The sequence below is a fragment of the Bison bison genome, unplaced genomic scaffold (assembly GCF_000754665.1).
Source record: "Bison bison bison isolate TAMUID 2011002044 unplaced genomic scaffold, Bison_UMD1.0 scf7180017864020, whole genome shotgun sequence".
Lineage (NCBI taxonomy): Eukaryota > Metazoa > Chordata > Mammalia > Artiodactyla > Bovidae > Bison > Bison bison.
In genome coordinates, this window is record NW_011494592.1 from 527,158 (window position 1) to 549,619 (window position 22,462).

The 22,462-nt window shown below is 43.0% G+C and overlaps 2 gene segments (V, D, J or C); both read right to left on the reverse strand.

Moving 5' to 3' along the window:
• Positions 1-9,911, reverse strand: part of LOC104984402 — a 123,431-nt gene extending 113,520 nt beyond the window's left edge.
• A 9,865-nt stretch (positions 9,912-19,776) lies between these two features.
• Positions 19,777-20,544, reverse strand: LOC104984425. The segment is given in 2 exon segments: positions 19,777-20,112; positions 20,496-20,544. Coding segments are annotated over 2 exon segments (385 nt in total).
• Positions 20,545-22,462: the final 1,918 nt, after the last annotated feature.

A 22,462-nucleotide genomic window follows, 5' to 3' on the forward strand; every position in this document is an offset into this window, starting at 1 on the left:
AAAGTGAAGTCGCTCAGTTGTGTCCGACTCTTCACGACCGCATGGAGTGTAGCCTATCAGGCTCCTCCGTCCATGGGATTTTCCAGGCAAGAGTACTGGAGTGGGTTGCCATTTCCTTCTCCAAAATCTCCGTGAATATTGGACAGTTTGGAAATCTAGCTACTGAAAAAGTTACCAATAAAGAAAATGTAAAGTGGAAAATTCATATTTGTATAATATCAGAGGAAAATGGAAAGTGTAAGAATTAGATGACTTGAAATAACAAAGTAAAAAATATTCCTTTCTTGTTGAGCCAATGCTTACCCAACATTTTGCTCTTATATTGTTTTCCAAAATTTCAAGTGGACAGAAGCTCTGACTTGGGTCAAGTGCACCAACCCAGCTGGAAACCATAAATACACCTGAGGTTTGAGGCCTCATAAGGTAACCTCCATGAGAGAGGAGAGTCCTGAAATCTGGGTCAGCAGGCAGGCTAGGGATGCTGGGTCAGAAAATAGAAACCTCCTACTTTTTCAGACATTTTCTTTTTCTTTACTCAAGGCTGCTGTGTGCGTCTTTAATACTTGCCTGACTGCTGGAAGTTGGTCTCCATCTCCTCAGCCTCTGCTGGACCACGTTCAGGAGCAAGGATGTCTGGAGACTGCTCGGCTGAGTTAAGGTGACAGTGACTAGGGGACATGACCTTGGGTCTCTGCCCAGGAACGTCACTGAGCCCTTGATGATGGAAGATCTCAATCCCTGGCCACACACTCATTTCCTGTGACCTGTGCAGTGGCCGAGATACAGCAGGGGCTTCCCAGGTGGCACTAGTGGTCAAGAACTAGTGCCTGCCAATGCAGCAGACATAAGAGACATGGTTTTTCAATCCCTGGGTTGTGAAGATCTCCTGGAGGAGGGCATGGCAAACCACTCCAGTATTCTTGCCTGGAGAATCCCACGGACAGAGGGGCCTGGAAGGCTACAGTCCACAGGGTCCCACACAGTCGGACATGACTGAAGCGACTTAGCAGCAGCATACACAACCCAGGAAACCAGGCAGATGGCCCTTCCTCCCCGTGATTCCATAAGGAACACACTGGGTTTTCTCTCTGGGTTCTTCTTATCAGTCCTCAACAGCACCACCATTTTAAATCCCACTGAATAGAAGCCAAGAGCAGTATGCTCAGTTGTGTGTGTCGACTTGAATCCATTCACGTTTCCATTCCTGCAGTCTCCCCACAGCTTAAAATTCTTAACTTTGAGGAAAAGAACTTGGCATATTATTCTGTATCCTTCCAATGTTCCTTGGTGTAAATTCTATACCCTACCCCGTCTAGTTTATGTTATTAAAAAATTTTTGTTTTAACCCAAGTTAACGAATTCAAATACTCATATTTTTTCTCTCTGAAGGTTAATTGAGACAATTAATGCTAGCATTAGGATATTGTGCTTGCTATCACTTCAAAAAAATTTTGAACATTCATAACTCGAAATTTTCAGTAAATTTTCCCCAGTAAGTCTGTCTGGGGACTCCTTGTAGAGACTGTGATCTGACACATGATGAAGAAATAGGAAGATATGTAGGAAAAAGAAGATTCAGAAAGTGCAGAAAGTGGAAAAAACTACTTTTTAATATTATGACATTTTATCTCCCTAAAAATCCCACCACCTATTCTGCTACAAATCTGCCTCATTGTCTCCCTGATATACAAACTGTATTGATTCTACACATCACTCTACGCAAGGGGGAAAGTATGATGCCTCTCACTCACCTCTCCCTCCTCAGGTCTGTTGGCTCAGAGGGCACTTAGACCCCCCATTGTCCTGCTGGTGCTGTCAATCAAGAACCCCCATGGCCTTAATCCGTGTTGTCTGAAGTTGAGCAAAGACACTTCATCACCTTCCTGAGCCTTCAGACACATTCTGTTCCCCTGTTTCTCCAGCATCTTCCTCCTACACAGACTCAGAGACTCTGCCTGCCTGCTTACCACACAATCAACACATGTGAGCAGCTGGGCCACCAGGAGAAGGGGGTTTATGTTCGGGGCTGAATCACTGTGGGAGGAGTTTCTTTACTTTGGTGGCAATAATAAACTCCAGCATCCTCAGCCCCCACCCTGCTGGTTTTGAAGGTGAAATCTGTCCCTGACCCACTGCCGGTCAACCTGTCTCAGACTCCAGAGGCCTGGTTAAAAGCTCCATAGATCAGGAGCTGTGGAGACTGGCTGGGCTTCTGCACATACCAATGCAAAAAAATTGTCTCCATATCTATTCTGAACGCTCTGACTGGCTCTGCAGGAGATGGAGGCCGTCTCTCCAGGGATGACAGACAGGGAGCGTAGAGTCTGGGTCTGCATTATAGCCCCAATGCACCCTAAAATAAATAGAGAAAAGCACAATATTTCAGACAAATTTGAAGAGGCATTTTCTGAAATTTTCTCTTGCTTATTTCAGACTAAGTTATTTTTTTAATCCTGATTAATACCCCAAATTTCCAGTTTCAAAATAATCCAAGATTCACAATGTAAAAGGTCTCTAGGAGTCATGCACACTTGCACACACTTTGTATCTCACAGTATTTAACAGGGAACACCTACTTACTTCCTCTGCATTTATCCTCATTCTCATGTTGATAAACATCACATGCCCTTTACAGAGGGCAAGGTGTGCATCTAACATGGGGACAAAGACACATGAAAAGCAGTGCTGGCCCAGAGCTCACCACTCTCTGCATCTTCCTTCTCATCCCCGCTCCATCCTCACCTGGGACCCAGAGCAGGAGGAGCCCAGGAGCTGACAGGGAACCTCATGTTCAGAAGTGTGAACTGAGGAGTCCTGGTAAGTCAGAGTAAGACCAGAGCTGAGCTTCTATCTCAGACTTGCAAGGGAAGGTCCTCCCTGGGGAACAACAGGCAAATCCCCTGGTGGGGGCAGCGATGTGCACAGAGCCCAAGGGGGAGCAAAGAAAGAGAAAATGTTTGAAGAAACATTTGAAAGAAAGACCTTCAACTTCATTACAGATGAAATTCATGCTTTGCAAGGGTAAAAAGCACACAGTTAAATGTGTCCTTCCATTTTGCCTTCCGGTTCTCTAGTTTCTTAGAACTTTTGAATTCATGTTATTGTAGGTCAGATACTAAATGGTGTCTGACTCTGCAACCCCATTAACTGCAGCAAGCTGGGCTTCCCTGTCCTTCGCAATCTCCTGGAGCTTGCTTAGACTCATGTCTATTGGGTCAATGACGCCATCCAACCATCTGTCAACTCCGTGTCCTCCTGCCCTCAATCTTTCCCAGCGTCAAGTTCTTTCCCAATGATCTGGCCATTTGCATCAAGTGGCCAAGGTGCTAGAGCTTAAACTTCAGCACCAATCCTTGCAATGAATACTCAGGTTTGATTTCCCTTAAGATTGACTGGTTTGCAGAATTGAAAGAGACATGTGTACCCCAATGTTCATTGTAGCACTGTTTATAATAGCCAGGACATGGAAGCAATCTAGATGTGCATCAGCAGATGAATGGATAAGAAAGTCCTGGTACATATACACAATGGAATAGTACTCAGCCATTAAAAAGAAAACATTTGAATCAGTTCTAATGAGGTGGATGAAACTGGAGCCTATTATACAGAGTGAAGTAAGCCAGAAAGAAAAACACCAATACAGTATACTAATGCATATATATGGAATTTAGAAAGATGGCAACGATAACCCTGTGAGACAGCAAAAGAGACACAGATGTATAGAACAGTCTTTTGGACTCTGTGGGAGAGGGCAAGGGAGGGATGATATGGGAGAATGGCATTGAAACATGTAATTATCATATGTGAAACCAATCGCCAGTCCAGGTTCAATGCACGATACAGGACGCTCAGGGCTGGTGCACTGGGATGACCCAGAGGGATGGGATGGGGAGGGAGGTGGAAGAGGGGTTCAGGATGGAGAACACAAGTACACCCAATGCAGATTCAAGTCAATGTATGGCAAAAGCAATACAATATTGTAATGTAAAATAAATAAATAAATAAATAAACATTGGGGAAAAAAAAAAGATTGATTAGTTTGATCTCCTTGTTGTCAAGGGACTCTCAAGAGTCTTCTCCAGAACCATAGTTCAAAAGCATGACTTCTTCGGCGCTCAGCCTTCTTTATGATCCAATTCTCATATTCGTGCATCATATTACACTTCTCTTTAAGAATGCTGAGTTTCCCTCTCTATGTGCTAATTTTTGTTCTTGTTTAAATATTTGTTTAAAGACTCTGAATTTGTCCTTTTTCATTTTCATTGTGATATTAAAAAACATAAGGAAGAACAGGCAAATATGTTAAGTATACAACACATGAAGGTTTACATGTATCACCATCTGGATAAAAATATAAAATAGGTCATGCCCTATAGATGCCTGACTCTTGCACTTTGATAACCACTAACTACTCCAACCAAGAACATGGGGATTCTGAGAGTTAGGGGAGAAGATGTCTACCTTCAGGGAAACCTGAGGTCATGGTAGTCTAGGACAGAAGCAGGAGGTGAGATGCATGGAACAAAGGAAAGGCATGATTATGATTCAAAGCCAGGAAATTCTAGAACAGATTTAGTTGAACAAACTTAGAAGCTGTGACTACATGGTACTCACATGAAGTTCAAATTTCATCATAGTATTCTGTCTCTAATATGAGGATAAATTCCAGATTTTTAAGAGAATATACATTAGGATGATTAAGATTCTCTAGACTAGGCTTTTCTGCCAGAGAGACTGAGGGAAAGACAGTTTTCTCAGAATCACTTACCAGTCCCTCCCTGGGGCCCCAACTCTGTCTATGAGCAAGTGCCTGAGTCTGGCAGGTAAATCAGTGTGGGGAAGGTCTGTGCTCCACAGGCCTGGAGAGCAGGTGGTGGGTCCTTCACAGTCAGTGATGCTGAGAGCTGAGGGAGAGTCAGCATGGAGCCATCTGTGAGCATCTCAGCCAGTGGTCCAGACCCTGGGGAGGTCATGACAGGGACTCCTGGTCTGGACCTGAGGATGTTTCCACCTCCTTCTGGGGCTCCCCACCATTTCCTCCTCCCCCAGTTTGTTCTCCACTGAGAGGAGCAGCTGCTCTGACCCTGATTCCCTGGGGGAAGCAGCTGCTCAGCTGAGCACAAGGGCTGAGTCCATGGGGGAGGGGTGTGTTTAGAGCCATGACACGTGTGGTCCCAGTGAGGGTTCTGTGCACAGAAGTCACATGTAGGGACCCCACCCTGGTGAGTGTAAGTGTGAAATCCATCCCAGACCCACAGTCACTGAGCCAGGCTGGGACCCCTGAAGCCTGGGGAAGCCCTATGATCAGTGGTTGAGGAGAGTGTGTGGTTTGTGCCGGAAACATGGTGGGCAGGTGTGTCCATTACTGTGGATGAGAAGAGATGGCCTTCAGGAGATGGCGGCGCTCCCTCCATGGCCACAGGCCAGAGGGAGGAGATGGAGTCTCCTCAGCCCTACGGGAAACTGGGAAAGGAAGGAACTTAGTGTGAGTGCAAACATGGAACAGGAGTTATGAAGGAAAAAAATGATGTGGCTTATTCAGGTTTTTTTTTTTTAACATCAATGTAGTTTTGTGTGTAAATTTTCTCTAGTTTTAGGTACCTATAACCTAACCAAAGGCTAAAATATCCCTAGGATGTAGATAAAGCTAAGGACATGGGCATGATGTAATTATAACCTGGTATGATATGAACAGAGGAGGCACCCCACTCCAGTACTCTTGCCTGGAAAATCCCATGGATGGAGGAGCCTGGTAGGCTGCAGTCCATGGGGTCGCGAAGAGTCGGACACGACTGAGTTCACTTTCACTTTTCATGTTTATGCTTTGGAGAAGGAAATGGCATCCCACTCCAGTGTTCTTGCCTGGAGAATCCCAGGGACGGGGGAGCCTAGTGGGCTACCGTTTATGGCGTCGCACAGAGTTGGACACGACTGAAGTGACCTAGCAGCAGCAGCAGCATGATATGAACATTTTGCAGAGTGTATACTGCTGACTGGACCCCAAACAACAAAGCACTGGAAGAAGCTCAGTCAAATCTCTTGTTAATGTAGGTACTTAATTCTTCCTGGTCATTTTTAAAAGTTTCTCGTTTCATGAAAATATTCTACATCCTGTCACATATATGATAAGCATATAATAAGTACTTCCCCTCATAGCTACGAATCCTCTGGCTCTGTCTTGATGTCCATTATATTCCACCTGTGTTCTCTGAATCTGAGTATTTTTCCCTCTTGATAATGTATGCCTCCGTGTTTTAATAAAAGAGAGACTGTAATGTACACACTTCATGTTTATGTAGATTAACATACATTTTACCCTAAAAATGTTAAAGATGATTTTAGACCCTGGAATGATTCATGTCAGTCAGAAATGATTTACTTTTGAATCTGGCAAAATACTAGCTTTGATCACTTTCATCCAATCAGGGAGACATGAATTTGAGGCTGGTCCTCAGCCTGGTGATTCCCTGCTCTTGCTGGTTCATCTCCTCTCCCAGGTGTGGCCCTTCCCCCATTCTACCTGAAGGCTTTGTTCTAATCAGGATCCAACCTTCTCTGGTGGCCTTGGACCCTTATTTTTTTTTTTTGCTACAACAGAAGCTTTATTCAGTTCATTCAGAAAACATTGGCAAAATAAATTTCAATTGCAAATTCACAGATACAAGCTTCAAAGTATAAAGTTGTATATAACAAAAAATACAGGTAATATTTATAACAATAACTTACAGATACAAACTAATGATAAACTACAATTTCACAAAGGATTGTAAACATTTTGCACACTTGTCAGTCCTTTCTTTTAGGCAAAGTGCTCTTTTGATGACAAATAAATTAACAGATACACACTTGAGTGAACTATTTTCATACAACACACAAAAAAAGTTTTGATTTATTTTCTTCTTGTAAACATAAGTTTTACAAAAAATGAAGAATCAATAAAAGTGTCTTGCAGGCCAACTAGAGATACATACCTGGGCAGCAAAGTGATGTTGGAAATGCTTTGGGTGTTAAATAATAAATTAACATTAATATATTTTCAATGGTATTTTATACATAACAAATGACAAGTTTATATCCTTAATCATTTCTATCCCTGAAAAAAGGAATTAGGTATGACTTATTGGCAGTTGTGTCATTGAATGGGGTAACAAGGGCTGGAGTCCAAGAGTTGTTGGTGAATGAGCATCCATATAACTATGCAGTGCAGTTAACGGACCCTTATTTTTATCTCTGAACAAGGATATTACTGAAAGCTGTGCTGGCTTTGAGGCCTCCAACATCTCTTTTTTTTCTTAAAAGTTTTAAGCTTTGAGGATTCCTTAGTGAGATGGCAAAAGTGTTTAAGTGTCATTAAAGAGAAATAGGGCTCACTTCCCTAGGCTTCACTGCTTCTCAACTTTTCAAGTACATTCTCTCTTTGTACTCCCTGTACATGAGATAGAATTAATTATTAAGAATTTTCTTGAGTCTCCAGACAGCCCACATACCTATATAATTTGAGAGAAAGATTATCACTTACATAAGCAAATTCCAGGTGGAGTAAGGTGGGCACTAGCTGGAGCAGGCTGGGTTGAAAGAGGCAGAAGTTTGGGCTCTTAATAGGGTTGCGAAGGGACTTGGTAAATTCACCTTGTGTGGACTTGGGTTTGTGAGTTTTGAGTGTCCCTGTGGCTGTTGGACAGATATAGGGCAAAGTGGATGTTGGAGAACAGCCTGAGAGGTGTCGCTGATCCCATTTTAACAATGGAGTCAGACTCCTTGCTATCTGGAGCCCCTCTGATGTCTATATAAAGACTCTGCTTGCCATTGCCAATGCAGGAGATCAGGTTCAATCCCTTGGTCAGGAAGATCCTCTCAAGTTGGAAATGGCAACCTGCTCCAGTATTCTTGCCTTGGAAAGAATGGTGGGCTGTAGCCCTTCCTTTTTTCCCCAAAATTTATACACTTCTTGGTAGGTTATAGAAAATACGATACTCCACCACTTAACAAAGTTGGAGTTACCAAAGATAAAGAGAATCTAAGGAATGATTCGAAATTAAGATACTGTGCAAAAGACCATATCTCTCTAAGTACAAGATGAAGCAAACTGACAATGGCAACAAGTATTTACTGAGTGAAAACCTGGAGAATTCCATGGACAGAGGACCCAGGCAGGCTACAGTCCATGGGATTGCAAAGCCATGACTGAGCGACTCACACTGCCACTCACTTTTCATTTTCACTTACAAACTTTGCCAGTCATATGATAACTATTTTGTATGAATTCATCTATTTAATTCTTATAATAAGTTTTAGCATTTTTATTGCTAAAGAAAATAAAATCTTTTCATTTCCTTCATTACCGATCAATAAACCAAGGGGAAAGGGCTTTCCTGATCACATTAGTGGTAAAGAACCCTCCTGCCAATGGGGAGATATAAGAGATGTGGGTTCGATCCCTGGGTCAAGAAGATCCCCTGGAGAAGGAAATGGCAACCTACTCCAGTATTCTTGCCTGGGAAGTCCCATGGACAGAGGAGCATGGCAGTCTACAGTCCATGGTGTTGCAAAGAGTCAGATACAACTGAAGTGACTTATCATGCATGCAAACCAAGGGGAAATGGTTCAATAAATCTCCAAATATATACAACTATTAAATACAAGTCAAATTCTGAAGAAGAATGCATGGTTTCATCCTTTTTGTCTCAGATGGCAGTAAATACCATTGTTATGTTCGTTTCCTTGAGCTTTCCTCCATATCACCCCAATGAGACAATGGGAACCTGGGTGAGAAGAAATCCCTGACCTTTCACTCAGCCCTCCTTTCACAGAACTGGCTGCTGTAGGACACAGGACCCCTATAGTCCCTGCTGCTTCTGCCAGGACCAGGCTGTGCAGCTCATGGGACCTTAACATGTGGTGCCTGAAGAATAGCTAAGACACTCATGATCCAGAGCCCTCACTGCAACCATTTCCCCTGAGACTGCCACCTCTTGTACAGACTCAGAGCATTCGCTGTCAGTTCCCCAGAGAAGCTGCACTTCGAGCAGATGCGCCACCCAGGCAGGGCGGTTTGTGTTCAGGGCTGTATCACTGTGGGAGGAACCTGTGTCTCTTGAACACAGTAATAGACTCCAGCATCCTCAGCCTGCACACTGCTGATCGTAAGTGTGAAATCTGTCTCTGACCCACTGCCAGTGAACCTGTCTGGGACCCCAGTGTTACGATTGGAAACCTGATAGATCAGACTCTGTGGTGATTGGCCTGGTTTATGTTGAAGCCAACGCAAATAGGTTTTTCCATCACTATATTTCAGACTCTGAGTAGACTTGCAGGAGATGGAGACCGTCTCTCCAGGGATGACAGACAGGGAGAGGGGAGTCTGGGTCAGCACAACATCCCCACTGGATCCTAAAGAAATGATAGAAAATTATCAAGTTACATGCAAATATTATAAGCTCTACTTATCATTTCCAATTTCTTATTTATGTTAGCTAAAATACGACTTCTTTTTCCTCTCATTATCAATACTTTTCATCCATACAAAAAAAGGTACAATCATGATAATGAACCTGACATCCGTGAAGTGTACAGAAGCCACTAAACATCCCCTACATCATCCTCACTTCCTCTGTCACCGTCCTGACCAGAATACAGGTCCTTCTTCCTTCTGGAACTTTCCTCACTCTCTCAGATCTAAACATCCTATGTTCGTCTGCATGACAAGCCATACACATCGAACACACAGATAGAACGCACGTGGAGAGCTGAGATGCCCCCAGAACTGAGGCCCCCATCCTCTTCTCATGCCCCCTCTGTCCTTACCTGGGACCCAGAGCAGGAGGAGCCCCAGGAGCTGAGCAGGGAATCTCATGTTCAGAAGTTTGAACTGAGGAGTCCTGATAAGTCAGAGCAAGATCAGAGCTGAGCTTTTATCTCAGACTTGCAAGGGAAGGTCCTCCCTGGGGAACCACATGCAAATCCCCTGGTGGGGCAGCGGTGTAGACAGAGCCAGAGGAGGGTGGGAGGGATCAAGCTCAAGCAAAGTGAAATAAAGCTCTTGTGTGTTTAGATGAATACCATTAGCTAAAGTTTATACTGCTTGGAACAGTAGGAAGAATAATCTCACTGAGAAAATGCAGGACACAGTGTACAAGGCCTGGAGCTCTAAGAAAGCACTGAAGACCCTGACATGTAGACAGGTGTATCCAGGGTCAGTATTCGGAAGGGGACCAGCATCTTGCTTTTCTTCCCAGGTGATCTAGATAACAGAACAGCTAGTACTGACCTTCAGAAATTTCTCCAAACAAGAGTATGAAGGTTGAGCTGGTTCAAGATCTGTCCAATAACTTTGGTCTCAGGTTACCTGTTAAAGAATATTGAAATCAGGTGTTAGAACTGCTCTTTTCCTGGCACCTAGTGAATTAAATTTCAAAGACACTTAAGTCAAATGAAATTGACAGGGGAAAAATGATATAGCTTGTGCAGAAAGTTGATAGTTCAGTTTAAGATAAGGAAAAATGTGTAAGAATTTTATGTAAAATGAAATGTCAAATGAATATCAAAAACCCAGCAGCTTCAACCTAGTGCATATGCTATCATGATTCTATCTGAGTCTGTCTTTGTCTCTGTTTCTGTCTCTCTCTCTCTGTCTGTCTCTGGATATATCTATATGTATATATGTTGCTATTTTTCTTTAGTTGCTGAGATGTATCAAACCCTTTGCGACATCGAGAACTGTAGCCCACCCACCAGGCTCCTCTGTCCATGGGATTTCGCACGCAAGAATACTGGAGTGGGATGCCATTTCCTTCTTCAGGGGATCTTCCCAACCAGGAAGCCACATATATATATGTATGTATATGTATACATATGTATATACGTATATATGTATGTATGTACATGTATATATATATATAATCAAAGAAGTTCTTGAAGAAAAAGTTCACTTGAGATGATGGGACAACATGAAAAATGTATGACCGTGTTTTCTTTTATTCCCAGTGGTGCTTAAAGAGAGCTCTTCCTCTGTTAACTCCCATTAGGTAGAACCAGTTTCCGCAGGATTTCCTGGTTTGTCAGTTCTGTGTGAAAAACTAAGGTTCTCACTGCCTGTATGTTGGAAGCCACAGTCATGAGCCTGCATTTCAAAAGGAGATGGTGTTTGTGAGAAGAGCAATGACTGGATTCCTTATTTGAAAGTCTCAGGGAGGCCTGTGTCTATCACTGTCACCTTTCTGGGCTTTTATTTCAGTCCAGTTCTTATGGAATCAGGCTCCAGGCCACCAGTGCTCAAGGGGTGAGTCTGTCACACCAGCTTTTATTAAATAGGAAAACTACAGGACTGTTCTCATGGGTCAGCCTGATGCAGGTCATGGTGAACTGAACGGTTTCTGAAAAATACTGACCATGTCAAATTCCTTTTGTCCCGAAAACAAAATCTTGGCAATTATAAAAGTAGACTTTGCTTTCTTAGACTCTGGGCAATTTAAATCCAAAATCAGACTAACCTAATCAAGAGAAATGAACTAATACAATATCCTGCAAGATTCCATAATAATATTTGGTCTGTATATTCTTTGAGAAATACTCAAGAATAAAATTTTGATAACTGAGCAAAAATGATGCTTGCCTTTCAACTCTGAACTTTATGGTAATAATCTCACTCACTCAAAAAAAACCACGGTGTAGAGGGAGATAAAGAATTTTATATGTTCTATAGTTCACTGAAGTGTGACTCACCCTTTTATTTATTTATACTTCTTTAAGTTTTTGTTTTCTTTGATCTTGTCTTTTTAAAAAAAAATTCTCCTGGGTTTTCTTCCTGCTTTCTGAAGCTACCAAGACTAATAGGGGTTTCTAGCAGGCGGCAGGCAGGCTGCTGTTCTGAAAATTCCAGCCCTCTAATTAACGATGCAGTGAACGAAGTCAAAAGATAAGCATCTGAAAGAAAAGCAAACCAATACGAAACAAAGGGAAGAAGCTATTAGAAATATTAATACTAGTTTTATATGAGTCCTTTAGCAGCTATTAAAGTAAGAATTGCTTTTGTGTACTATTACTGGCTGAATTCTGTTCCCCTAAAAATTGTACTGACATTTTAGACTTGAGGACCTCTGAACACGACATTATTTAGAAAATAGCCAGTATTGATATCATTTGGTGATCATGGTGTGGTTATACTGTGCTATGGTGGGCCTTTAATATAAGCGGCCTTCTAAGGGAGGAGAAAGGACACAAAGACAGAGATTCAGAAAAGAGACCATGTGAGGACAGACGCGGTGACTGGACTTACGGTGCCAATGGTTAAGGAAAACCTGGGGCCCAAGAAAGGGAAGAAAGGTGAGGAGAGCCTTCACCTCAGAGGGTAGCTGCCCTGGCCTGGACAACACTTGGTTTCATTCCTCAGGTCTTCAGTCCTGACAGAATACCTTTCTGTTATTTTAGCCCATCAATCTCTAGTACTTTCTTATAGAAGTCTTAAGAAACAAATAAATTCAGTCCTGAGAATGGAAACATAAATTGTGGGGAAAAGAATTAAAGTGAGAATTCTGTGGTATTTTCTTTTATGACAAATCAAGTGTTCAGAAACTCCTTTTACAAAATATTCTTTAAGATGGGTTAATTTCAGAGAGAATTTGTCTTTTTTGTGAACTTACTAGAAAACTTTTAAAGGTCTCTATTAATACTTATCTTATCTCATAGACAACTATCCTAAAATCTACAGAAAATGTAAAATCTCTTAGAAATTGATCCTCTGTCAGGAAAAAAGTCTTTAAAACATTCCTCTCCTACTTTAGACAGAAAGTATAAGATTTCTCATTTTAAAAAACACTCTCTGCCTCACGTATGTTAGCAAACCAGGCTGAGGCCTATAAACAAAACTAAATAGCAGCCCACACTAGTCATGTCACACCACCCAGCAACAAGGAGAGTTTGTCAGGGTTGAATGTATAAGCTGTATGAGTTCCAGGTGAGGGGCAGGCCTCTGTGAGCCTCCAATCTTGACTGTAGTCAACTGGATGAGGAAGGCCTCAGGCAGGCAGGTTCATTGCACTTTTGACTCTGTTGTCAGATACTATTAGTTTCAGTTCCTCAAAACCAGAAGCCAGTGTGTGATATGCATGACCTTGGAGACTGTGCTGTCGGTGTTTGAATTTGTGTTCCTGCTGTCATTTTCTGTGGAATGGCGACTGTAACATTGTGACACCCTCTGTGTAGCATTTTCTATGGAACTGGCCACCCTCTCAGACAAGCCCATGCTGCCATGGGCAAGGTTAGAGACACATAGAGGCCTGTTCACCTTCTGGATCCAAACCCAGATCCCTCATGTGAACAGGTGAGAGATTGTCATTGAGGAAGAGTTGAGAGCAGTCCACCCAGCAGAGGGCGCTCCCTGCTGCAGATCTGCTGGGCTAGATCCTGCACCCAAAGGCTTTTGTGATGTCTAGGGAGCTGATTGCCTTTTAAACTTGAAAGCAAATTGTCACCCACAGTCTTTGGAAAAGCATTTTAGTTTCTAGGAAATAAAGACAAGTCTATGTGAATGTATTTATCCTCTGACTGTTGCAGGAAGGGGGACCCCTTCCAGGGCCCAAAACTGGGCTCTTGTCTAACACTTGGAAATGAATTGCCTGAGGAGACACATGTGCTGACAAAGCAAGAGATTTTATTGGGAAAGGGCACCTGGTGGAAAGCAGTAGGGTAAGGGAACCCAGGAGAACCGCTCTTGCGCGTGGCTCACAGTCTCATGTTCTATGGTAATGGGATTAGTTTCCAGGTAGTCTTTGGCCAATCATTCTAATTCAGAGTCTTTCCTGGTGGCGCACACATCACTCAGCCAAGATGGATACTAGCGAGAGGGATTCTGGGAAGTGGATGGACATGGGGTGTCTCCTTTCGACCTTTTCGAACTCTTCCGGTTGGTGGTGGCTTATTAGTTCCATATTCCTTATCAGGATCTCCTGTCATAAAACAACTCATGCAAATGGTTACTATGGTGCCTGGCCAGGGTGGGCGGTTTCAATCAGTGTGCTTCCCCTAACATGACTGTATAAGCCTTCTCAAAACACAGGTGAAACAGGTTTGATCCATGCCCATCTGTTTCACATCATCAAGACCTTGCTTTTCATGGTCATGATAGAATCGGTATCTAAATGTTTGACTCATTTTTGTTTCCTTTCTCTTAAAATAAGTAAAAAATTCTGTCGATCTACACAACTGATCAATAGGATGAGAGAGGAAATCGTGTGCTGGAGATGGAGCCTTTGTCTGTAATAGTTTTACTCTGCGCTGTATCCCACTCACCCGTAGACGAACTGGACAAAGTAAGACAATAATTTCACTGCATTGCCCGCCCAAGCTTTCTCTGCCATATAAGCTCTTCATGTCCTCTGGGATCTTCACTCAAAACTCACCCTTGTACTCAAAATATATTCTCCTACAAAAGCACAGATTCTATGAATGTTTAATATTTTTCCACTGTCTACATGTGTTTTTTTTCTTTGGCCTCTAAGAACGTGTAGTTCACTTGAGAAATGGGGAGTGGAGAACACTGGAAGATTTTAGGCAACAAATCACAGATTCTAGTCCCTTAAGTTTTAGTTGAAGCTGTCTTTGAATGAGAATTTGTATGGTATACCAAGATTGCAAAGGACATAATTTTCTCCAATTTTTCATCCAGATAAGCAGGTGTACCTGAAAAAAAAGGAAACTATAAGCTGAGAATTCTCAAATTTAATGCTTTTTTTTAAGCTACTCATGATTTCAGGAGTTTACAAATCCTAACACAGAAGGGATATTCAAGATATTGTAGGGGAAAAAATCAAGTTAAATCACTTAAACTGATATTTAAAATCAACTGAATTCTCTATAACCATTTCTTTTCATCTCCCATTAACTCAAATATAAGGTTTTGAACAGGAAAGACACAGGGATGAATAAAGTATTTTGTGGCCATTCCTTATCTTAAAATGAAAATACTTTGCCTTCATGAGTAAGTGAGAGTGGTTTTTCTCTGCCGTGAAGTTCGTGTCTACCTAGTCACTTTGACCAAGACCAGGACTGAAGTTCAAATGCTCTCTGAAGCATTAGCTGACCCCATCTTTTGGTGCTTCCAGAAATTTGCATGTTGGCTTCTTTAAAACAGTTACCAGACCAAGGAGAGAATAAGAATCAGATATTAAAAATAAGTACATATGTTGAATATTAAATAGGATTACATTTGTACTCTTTGGAGAAGACAAGAAGGTATAAGATTAAGGAAGAACTGTAGTCTATGATAAATTGCTGGAAACTTCCTTGTGCAGATGTTACTCACATTCCATACCCTATTCCTAACAATCAGAAACATGATCCCACAGGTTGTCTCTGTGTTCTGGTATCCCTACAGCCTATGTGAATTATAAAACCAGTTATTAGAATATATAAAAATCTATTATTTCAGGTAATTCCCCACAAATAATTTATTATTTTATAAGGAGGACAATTTGTTTATTCTATTATATAAATATACCAAATAATTGCTGGTCACAATCAACCTAAACATACAAAACCTCTTTGTTTGAAAGAGACAATAATGTTTCAAGATGCAGTCAAATCATTTGTCTTGGTATAAACTAAAGTTCTGGACTTCCCTGGTGGCTCAGTCAGTAAAGAAACCAGCTTCAATGCAGGAGATTCAGGATCGAACCCTGGGTCAGGAAGATTGCAGAGGAAGGCATGGTAACCCACTCCAGTATTCTTGCCTGATGAATCCCACGGACAGAGGAGTCTGCTGGGCTACAGCCTATAGGCTCACAAGAGTCGGACATGACTGAAGCAACCGAGCACTCATGCACAAGTTAAACTACTAGTGTTGGTCGCTACACTTCTAGTGTTGGGAGTTCATGACACTTAGAACATGTAGAAAAAAGAGAGAAAGAGAAGCAGGTGAGAAAATATGTCTATGTTAAAGAATTGCAGAAATAAAAGAAAACAGAGATTTAGAGAGAGCACGAGAGAGAGAGAGGACGCATAAAGTGAATTTCCAGCCTCTCAGCATCAAAACATTCAAGGTGATAGGCAAATAAAGAGAAACTTAGGAACGAAACATGCAACGTGTATTAGAAAATGGACTTGACTGCCTCCTGTTGTGCTTTTGACACAAAGACCAGGTGACAGTAGATACACGCCAAGATAATTCCAATTTAAACCCTCCTAACTGGAGCACCAGTTCAGAAATTGTGTCAAAACAAAGTCGTGTGCAGTGAGTTGGGAATCTTTTCAGGCTGCTTGGTGATTTTCTGGTCATTGTGTAGTTGATGATCTCCCTTGGTTGGACGTACTGCCCAGATTATATTTCTGGACAAGAACACTTGATACCAAATTGCACAGAAAGTTTTCCCCCAATGGTAAGAGAGTTTTCAAGGGTGTCATAAACAAGACTGGGATGTGCATCACTTTCCAGGGTTCTGAATGTGTGTCTTTTTCTTAAAGGAATTGTCTGACAGCCTCTGTGACTTCTGGACAGTACATAGTCCACATGTAGGAGGGCTGGTCTGGCTCATGGACCAGGTGACACTGAATCTGCCAGATTTCAGAGGGCTGTGCAGTAGGTTCAGCCTGTGGTGCAAGCACCCCTGCCTCCGGGCCAGTGCGGACACAGAGAGCTGATCAAAGACATCAGCCATCTGGACATAACCGACACTCAGAGATCAGCCTGCTGAGCAACAGGAAATCCATCAGGGAACCTAGTGGATGCTCCAGGGGGGACATGGCAGCCCTTCCCTGGAGGGACTGTGGGGCATGAGCTGCCTTAGTCAGAAGGAAGGAAGAGGCTGTGGGAGGCTGTCCTAGTGATGCCTTAATCTCTGTTTACAAAAAGAGGACTCAGTGCCTGTGACCGAGGTGCTCATGGTGTCTTTCTCAAGGCTCCAAGGCCATTTCCACTAGAGCCCATCCTGGTGTCAGCTCATCCTTTGGGCACTGCAGCTGCTCCTACAACCGTGAGAAGCTGAGTCTCCCTATGGTAAGTTTGTGTTTGGACCTTATACACCATTCAGGGTCCAGTGAGTTTCCTGCTCAGAGAAAAACGTGTAGCATCTCCAGGCTCCTCACTGATGATGGTAATAAGAAGTCAACTGAATTGGTATAAAACTGTTCCTTCTGTGAATATGTGTAGAAATACCTCCTGAAGTCCAGTGGTTCTGTGCATGTGTTACAAATTCCCTGTGTATACCGTTTCTTAAAACTTCTATTATAATCAAGAATCTAGCTTTAATTGCACTTACTATGAAATCCATTGTCTGGAAAGAAATGACCTCTAATAAGTTTTATCCCTTTAACCTAAACAGTATTATGTAGTCCAGGTGGATTTGAAATTATTTAATGCAATCCATGCCATGTCAGAGAATGTGACTAGCATGCCTGTGATAAACTCAGATGTATTTTAGAGCATTTCTAAAAATGGGATCTATTTGAAGTATTCACATTCTATACAACTATCACTAGAAACAGGAATCAGATGCACTTTTAGGAAATGAACATTCATGTGAACCCAAAGTATTTATTTATTGTTTGAATTTTTTGTTTTTATGACAATTTACTACCAAGTTTCTAAGCTCCTGATAAAGTGATCCTGATAAAAATGTGACATAAATCTCCTTGCTGTTGCTGTTACTGCTAAGTCGCTTCAATCGTGTCTGACTGTGTGACCCCATAGACGGCAGCCCACCAGGCTCCTCTGTCCCTGGGATTCTCCAGGCAAGAACACTGGAGTGGGTTGCCATTTCCTTCTCCAATGCATGAAAGTGAAAGTGAAGTTGCTCAGTTGTGTCCAACTCTTCGCGACCCCATGGACTGTAGCCTACCAGGCTCCTCTGTCCATGGTATTTTCCATCAAGGGTACTGAAGTGGGTTGTCATTTCCTTCTCCAAAATCTCCATGAATGTTGGACAATTTGGAAATCTAGCTACTGAAAAAGTTACCAATAAAGAAAATGTAAAGTGGAAAATTCATATTTGTATAATATCAGGGGAAAATGGAAGGTGTAAGAATTAGATGACTTGAAATAACAAAGTAGAAAACATTCCTTTCTTGTTGAGCCAATGCTTACCCAACACTTTGCTCTTATATTGTTTTCCAAAATTTCAAGTGGACAGAAGCTCTGACTTGGGTCAAGTGCACCAACCCAGCTGGAAACCATAAATCCACCTGAGGTTTGAGGCCTCATAAGGTAACTTCCATGAGACAGGAGAGTCCTGAAATCTGAGTCAGACGGCAGGCTAGGGGTGCTGGGTCAGAAAATAGAAACCTCCTACTTATTCAGACATTTTCTTTTTCTTTACTCAAGGCTGCTGTGTGCATCTTTAATACTTGCCTGACTGCTGGAAGTTGGTCTCCATCTCCTCGGCCTCTGCTGGACCACCTTCAGGAGCAAGGATGTCTGGAGACTGCTCGGCTGAGTTAAGGTGACAGTGACTAGGGGACATGACCTTGGGTCTCTGCCCAGGAACATCACTGAGCCCTTGATGATGGAAGATCTCAATCCCTGGCCACACACTCATTTCCTGTGACCTGTGCAGTGGCCGAGACACAGCAGGGGCTTCCCAGGTGGCACTAGTGGTCAAGAACTAGTGCCTGCCAATGCAGCAGACATAAGAGACGTGGTTTCAATCCCTGGGTTGGGAAGATCTCCTGGAGGAGGGCATGGCAAACCACTCCAGTATTCTTGCCTCGAGAATCCCACGGACAGAGGGGCCTGGAAGGCTACAGTCCACAGGGTCACACACAGTCGGACATGACTGAAGCAACTTAGCAGCAGCACACACAACCCAGGAAACCAGGCAGATGGCCCTTCCTCCTTGTGATTCCATAAGGAACTTACTGGGTTTTCTCTCTGGGTTCTTCTTATCAGTTCTCAACAGCACCACCATTTTTAATCCCACTGAATAGAAGCCAAAGAACAGTATGCTCGGTTGTGTTGACTCGATTTCATTCATGTTTCCATTCCTGTAGTCTCCCCACAGCTTAAAATTCTTGACTTTTGAGAAAGAGAACTTGGCATATTATTCTGTATCCTTCCAATGTTCTTTGGTGTAAATTCTATACCCTACCCCTTCCAGTTTATGTTATTAAAAAAAATTTTTTTTAACCCAGGTTAAGGAATTCTAATAGTCATATTTTTTTTTCTCTGGAAGTTAATTGAGACAATTAATGTTAGCATTAGGATATTGTGCTTGCTATCATTTCAAAAAAATTTGAACATTCATAACTCGAAATTTTCACTACATTTTCCGCACTAATTCTGTCTGGGGACTCTTTGTAGAGACTGTGATCTGACACATGAAGAAGAAATAGGAAGATATGTAGGAAAAAGGAGATTCAGAAAGTGCAGAAAGTGGAAAAAACTATTTTTTAATATTATGACATTTTATCTCCCTAAAAATCCCACCACCTAGTATGCTACAAATCTGCCTCATTGTCTCCCTGATATACTAACTGTATTGATTCTACACATCACTCTACACAAGGGGGAAAGTATGATGCCTCTCACCTCTCCCTCCTCAGGTCTGTTGCTCAGAGGGCACTTAGACCCCCCCATTGTCCTGCTCGTGCTGTCACTCAAGAACCCACATGGCCTTAACCTGTGTTGTCTGAAGTTGAACAAAGACACTTCATGACCTTCCTGAGCCCTCAGACACATTCTGTTCCCCTGGTTCTCCAGCATCTTCCTCCTCCATAGACTCAGAGACTCTGCCCGCCTGCTCACCACACAGTCAACACATGTGAGCAGCTGGGCCACCAGGAGAGGGGGGCTTATATTCGGGGCTGAATCACTGTGGGAGAAGTTTCTTTACTTTGCTGGCAGTAATAAACTCCGGCATCCTCAGCCTCCACCCTGCTGATTTTGAGGGTGAAATCTGTCCCTGACCCACTGCCGGTCAACCTGTCTGAGACTCCAGAGGCCTGGTTAGAAGCTCCATAGATCAGGAGCTGTGGAGACTGGCTGGGCTTCTGCACATACCAGTGCAAAAGATTGTCTCCATATCTATTTTGAACGCTCTGACTGGCTCTGCAGGAGATGGAGGCCGTCTCTCCGGGGATGACAGACAGGGAGTGTGGAGTCTGTCAGAACAATAGCCCCATTGGATCCTAAAAGAATTAGAGAAAAGTACAAGATTTCAGACAAAATTGAGAAGTTATTTTCAGAATTTCCCAGTTTACTTCAGGCTAAATTATTATTTAATTGTGATTAATATCCCAAATTTCTAGTTTCAAAATAATCTAAGATTCACAATGTAAAAGGAGATTTCTAGGAATCATGCACACTTGCCCACACTTTGTGTCTCACAGTGTTTGCCAGAGCACACTTACTTGTTTCCTCTGTATTTATTCTCATTCTCATATTGCTGAATATCACATGCCCTTAACAGAGGGTGAGGTGTGCATCTAACTTGGGGGCAAAGACACATGGAGAGCAGTGCTGCCCCCAGAGCTCACCCCCCATCTTCCTTTTCATGCCCCTCCATCCTTACCTGGGACCCAGAGCAGGAGGAGCCCCAGGAGCTGAGCAGGGAACCTCATGTTCAGAACTTTGAACTGAGGAGTCCTGAAAGTCAGAGCAAGATCAGAGCTGAGGTTTTATCTCAGACTTGCAAGGGAAGGTCCTCCCTAGGGAACCACATGCAAATCACCCGGTGGGGGCAGTAGCATGGATAGAGCCAGGGGGAGCGGAGACTCGTGAGAACAAAGGGAGAAAAAGTGTCTCTGTGTGGAAGAAAGACCTTCAATCTCAATATGGATGCAATTCACAATTTTTAAGAGTAAATGGCACAGTTAAATGTGTCTTTGCATTTACCCTCCCTCTTTAGTTTCTTACAACTTTTGAATTCATGTTGTTGTAGTTCAGTTGCTGAATGGTGTCTGACTCTTTGCACCCATATGAACTGCAGCAAGCTGGGCTTCCCTGTCCTTCACTATCTCCCAGAGTTTGCTCAAACTCATGTCATTGAGCCAATGATACCATCCAACCATCTGTCGCCACCTTTTCCTCTTGCCCTCAGTCTTTCCCAGCATCAAGATCTTTTCCAATGAGTCAGCTCTTCCAGTCAGGTGGCCAACGTATTGTAGCTTCAGCATCAGTCCTTCCAATGAATAGTCAGGGTTCATTTCCTTTAGCATTGATCTGGTTACATCTTCTTGCTGTCCAAGGGACTCTCAAGAGTCTTCTCCAGAACCACAGTTCAAAAGCATCAGTTCTTTGGCGCTAAGCCTTCTTTACAATCCAAATCTCACATCTGTACATCATATTACACTTCTACTTAAGAATGCTGAGCTTCCCTGAATATGTGCTGATTTTTGTTCTTTTCAAAATATTTGCTTTAAACTCTGGATTTGTTCTTTTTCAATTTAATTGTGATATTAAAAAACATACAGGAAGAACGGGCAGATATATTAAGTACACAACACATTAAGGTTGACATATATCACTATCTGGATAAAAATATAAACCATGTCACATTCTACAGATGCCTCACTCTTACACTTTGGAAATCACTAACTACTCCAGCCAAGGACATGGGCATTCTGAGAGTTAGGGGAGAAGATGTCTACCTTCAAGGAAACCTGAGGTCATGGTAGTCTAGGACAGAAGCAGGAGCTGAGATGGGTGGAGCACACAGAAGGCAGGAGCACGATTCAAAGCCAGGAAGTTCAGAAGCAGATTTAAGTTAACAAACTTAGAAGCTGTGGCTACATGATACCCACATGAAGTTTAAATTTCATCATGGTATTTGTTTCTAATATGAGGATAATTTCCAGATTTTAAGAGAATATACACCAGGATGATTAAGATTCTCCAGACTTGGAATTTCCACCAGAGAGACTGAGGGAAAGAGTTTTCTCAGAACCACAGACCAGTCCCTCCCTGGGGCCCTGACCCTGTCTATGAACAAATGTCTTTGAGTCTAGTGGTGAAGTCACAGTGGGCCAGGCCTGTGCTCCTGGGGCTAGAGGGCAGATGGCCGGTCCTCTAGGATCAGTGATGCTGAGAACCAAGGGAGAGTCAGCATGGAGCTGTCTGTGAGCATCTCAACCAGCGGTGCAGACCCCAGGGAGCTCATGACAGAGACTCCTGGGCTCCGGACCTGAGGCTATTCCCTGGGAGTCCTTCCAGGGCTCCCCATCATTTCCTCCTCCCCAAGCTTGTCCTGCACTGAGAGGAGCAGCTGCTCTGACCCTGATTCCCTGGAGGAAGCAGCTGCTCAGCTGAGCCCACAGGGGAGGGGTGTGTTTAGGAACGTAATGTACAGTTCCCATTGAAGGCTCTGTGCACAGAAGTCACATTCAGGGTCCCCAGTCTCCACAGTGGTGAGTGTGAGTGTGAAATCCGTCCCAGATCCATGGCCACTGAGCCAGGATGGGACCCCAGAAGCCTGGGGGACCCCTATGTCAGTGGGTGAGGAGAGTGTGTGGTTTGTTCTGGAAGGAGGGAGGACAGGTG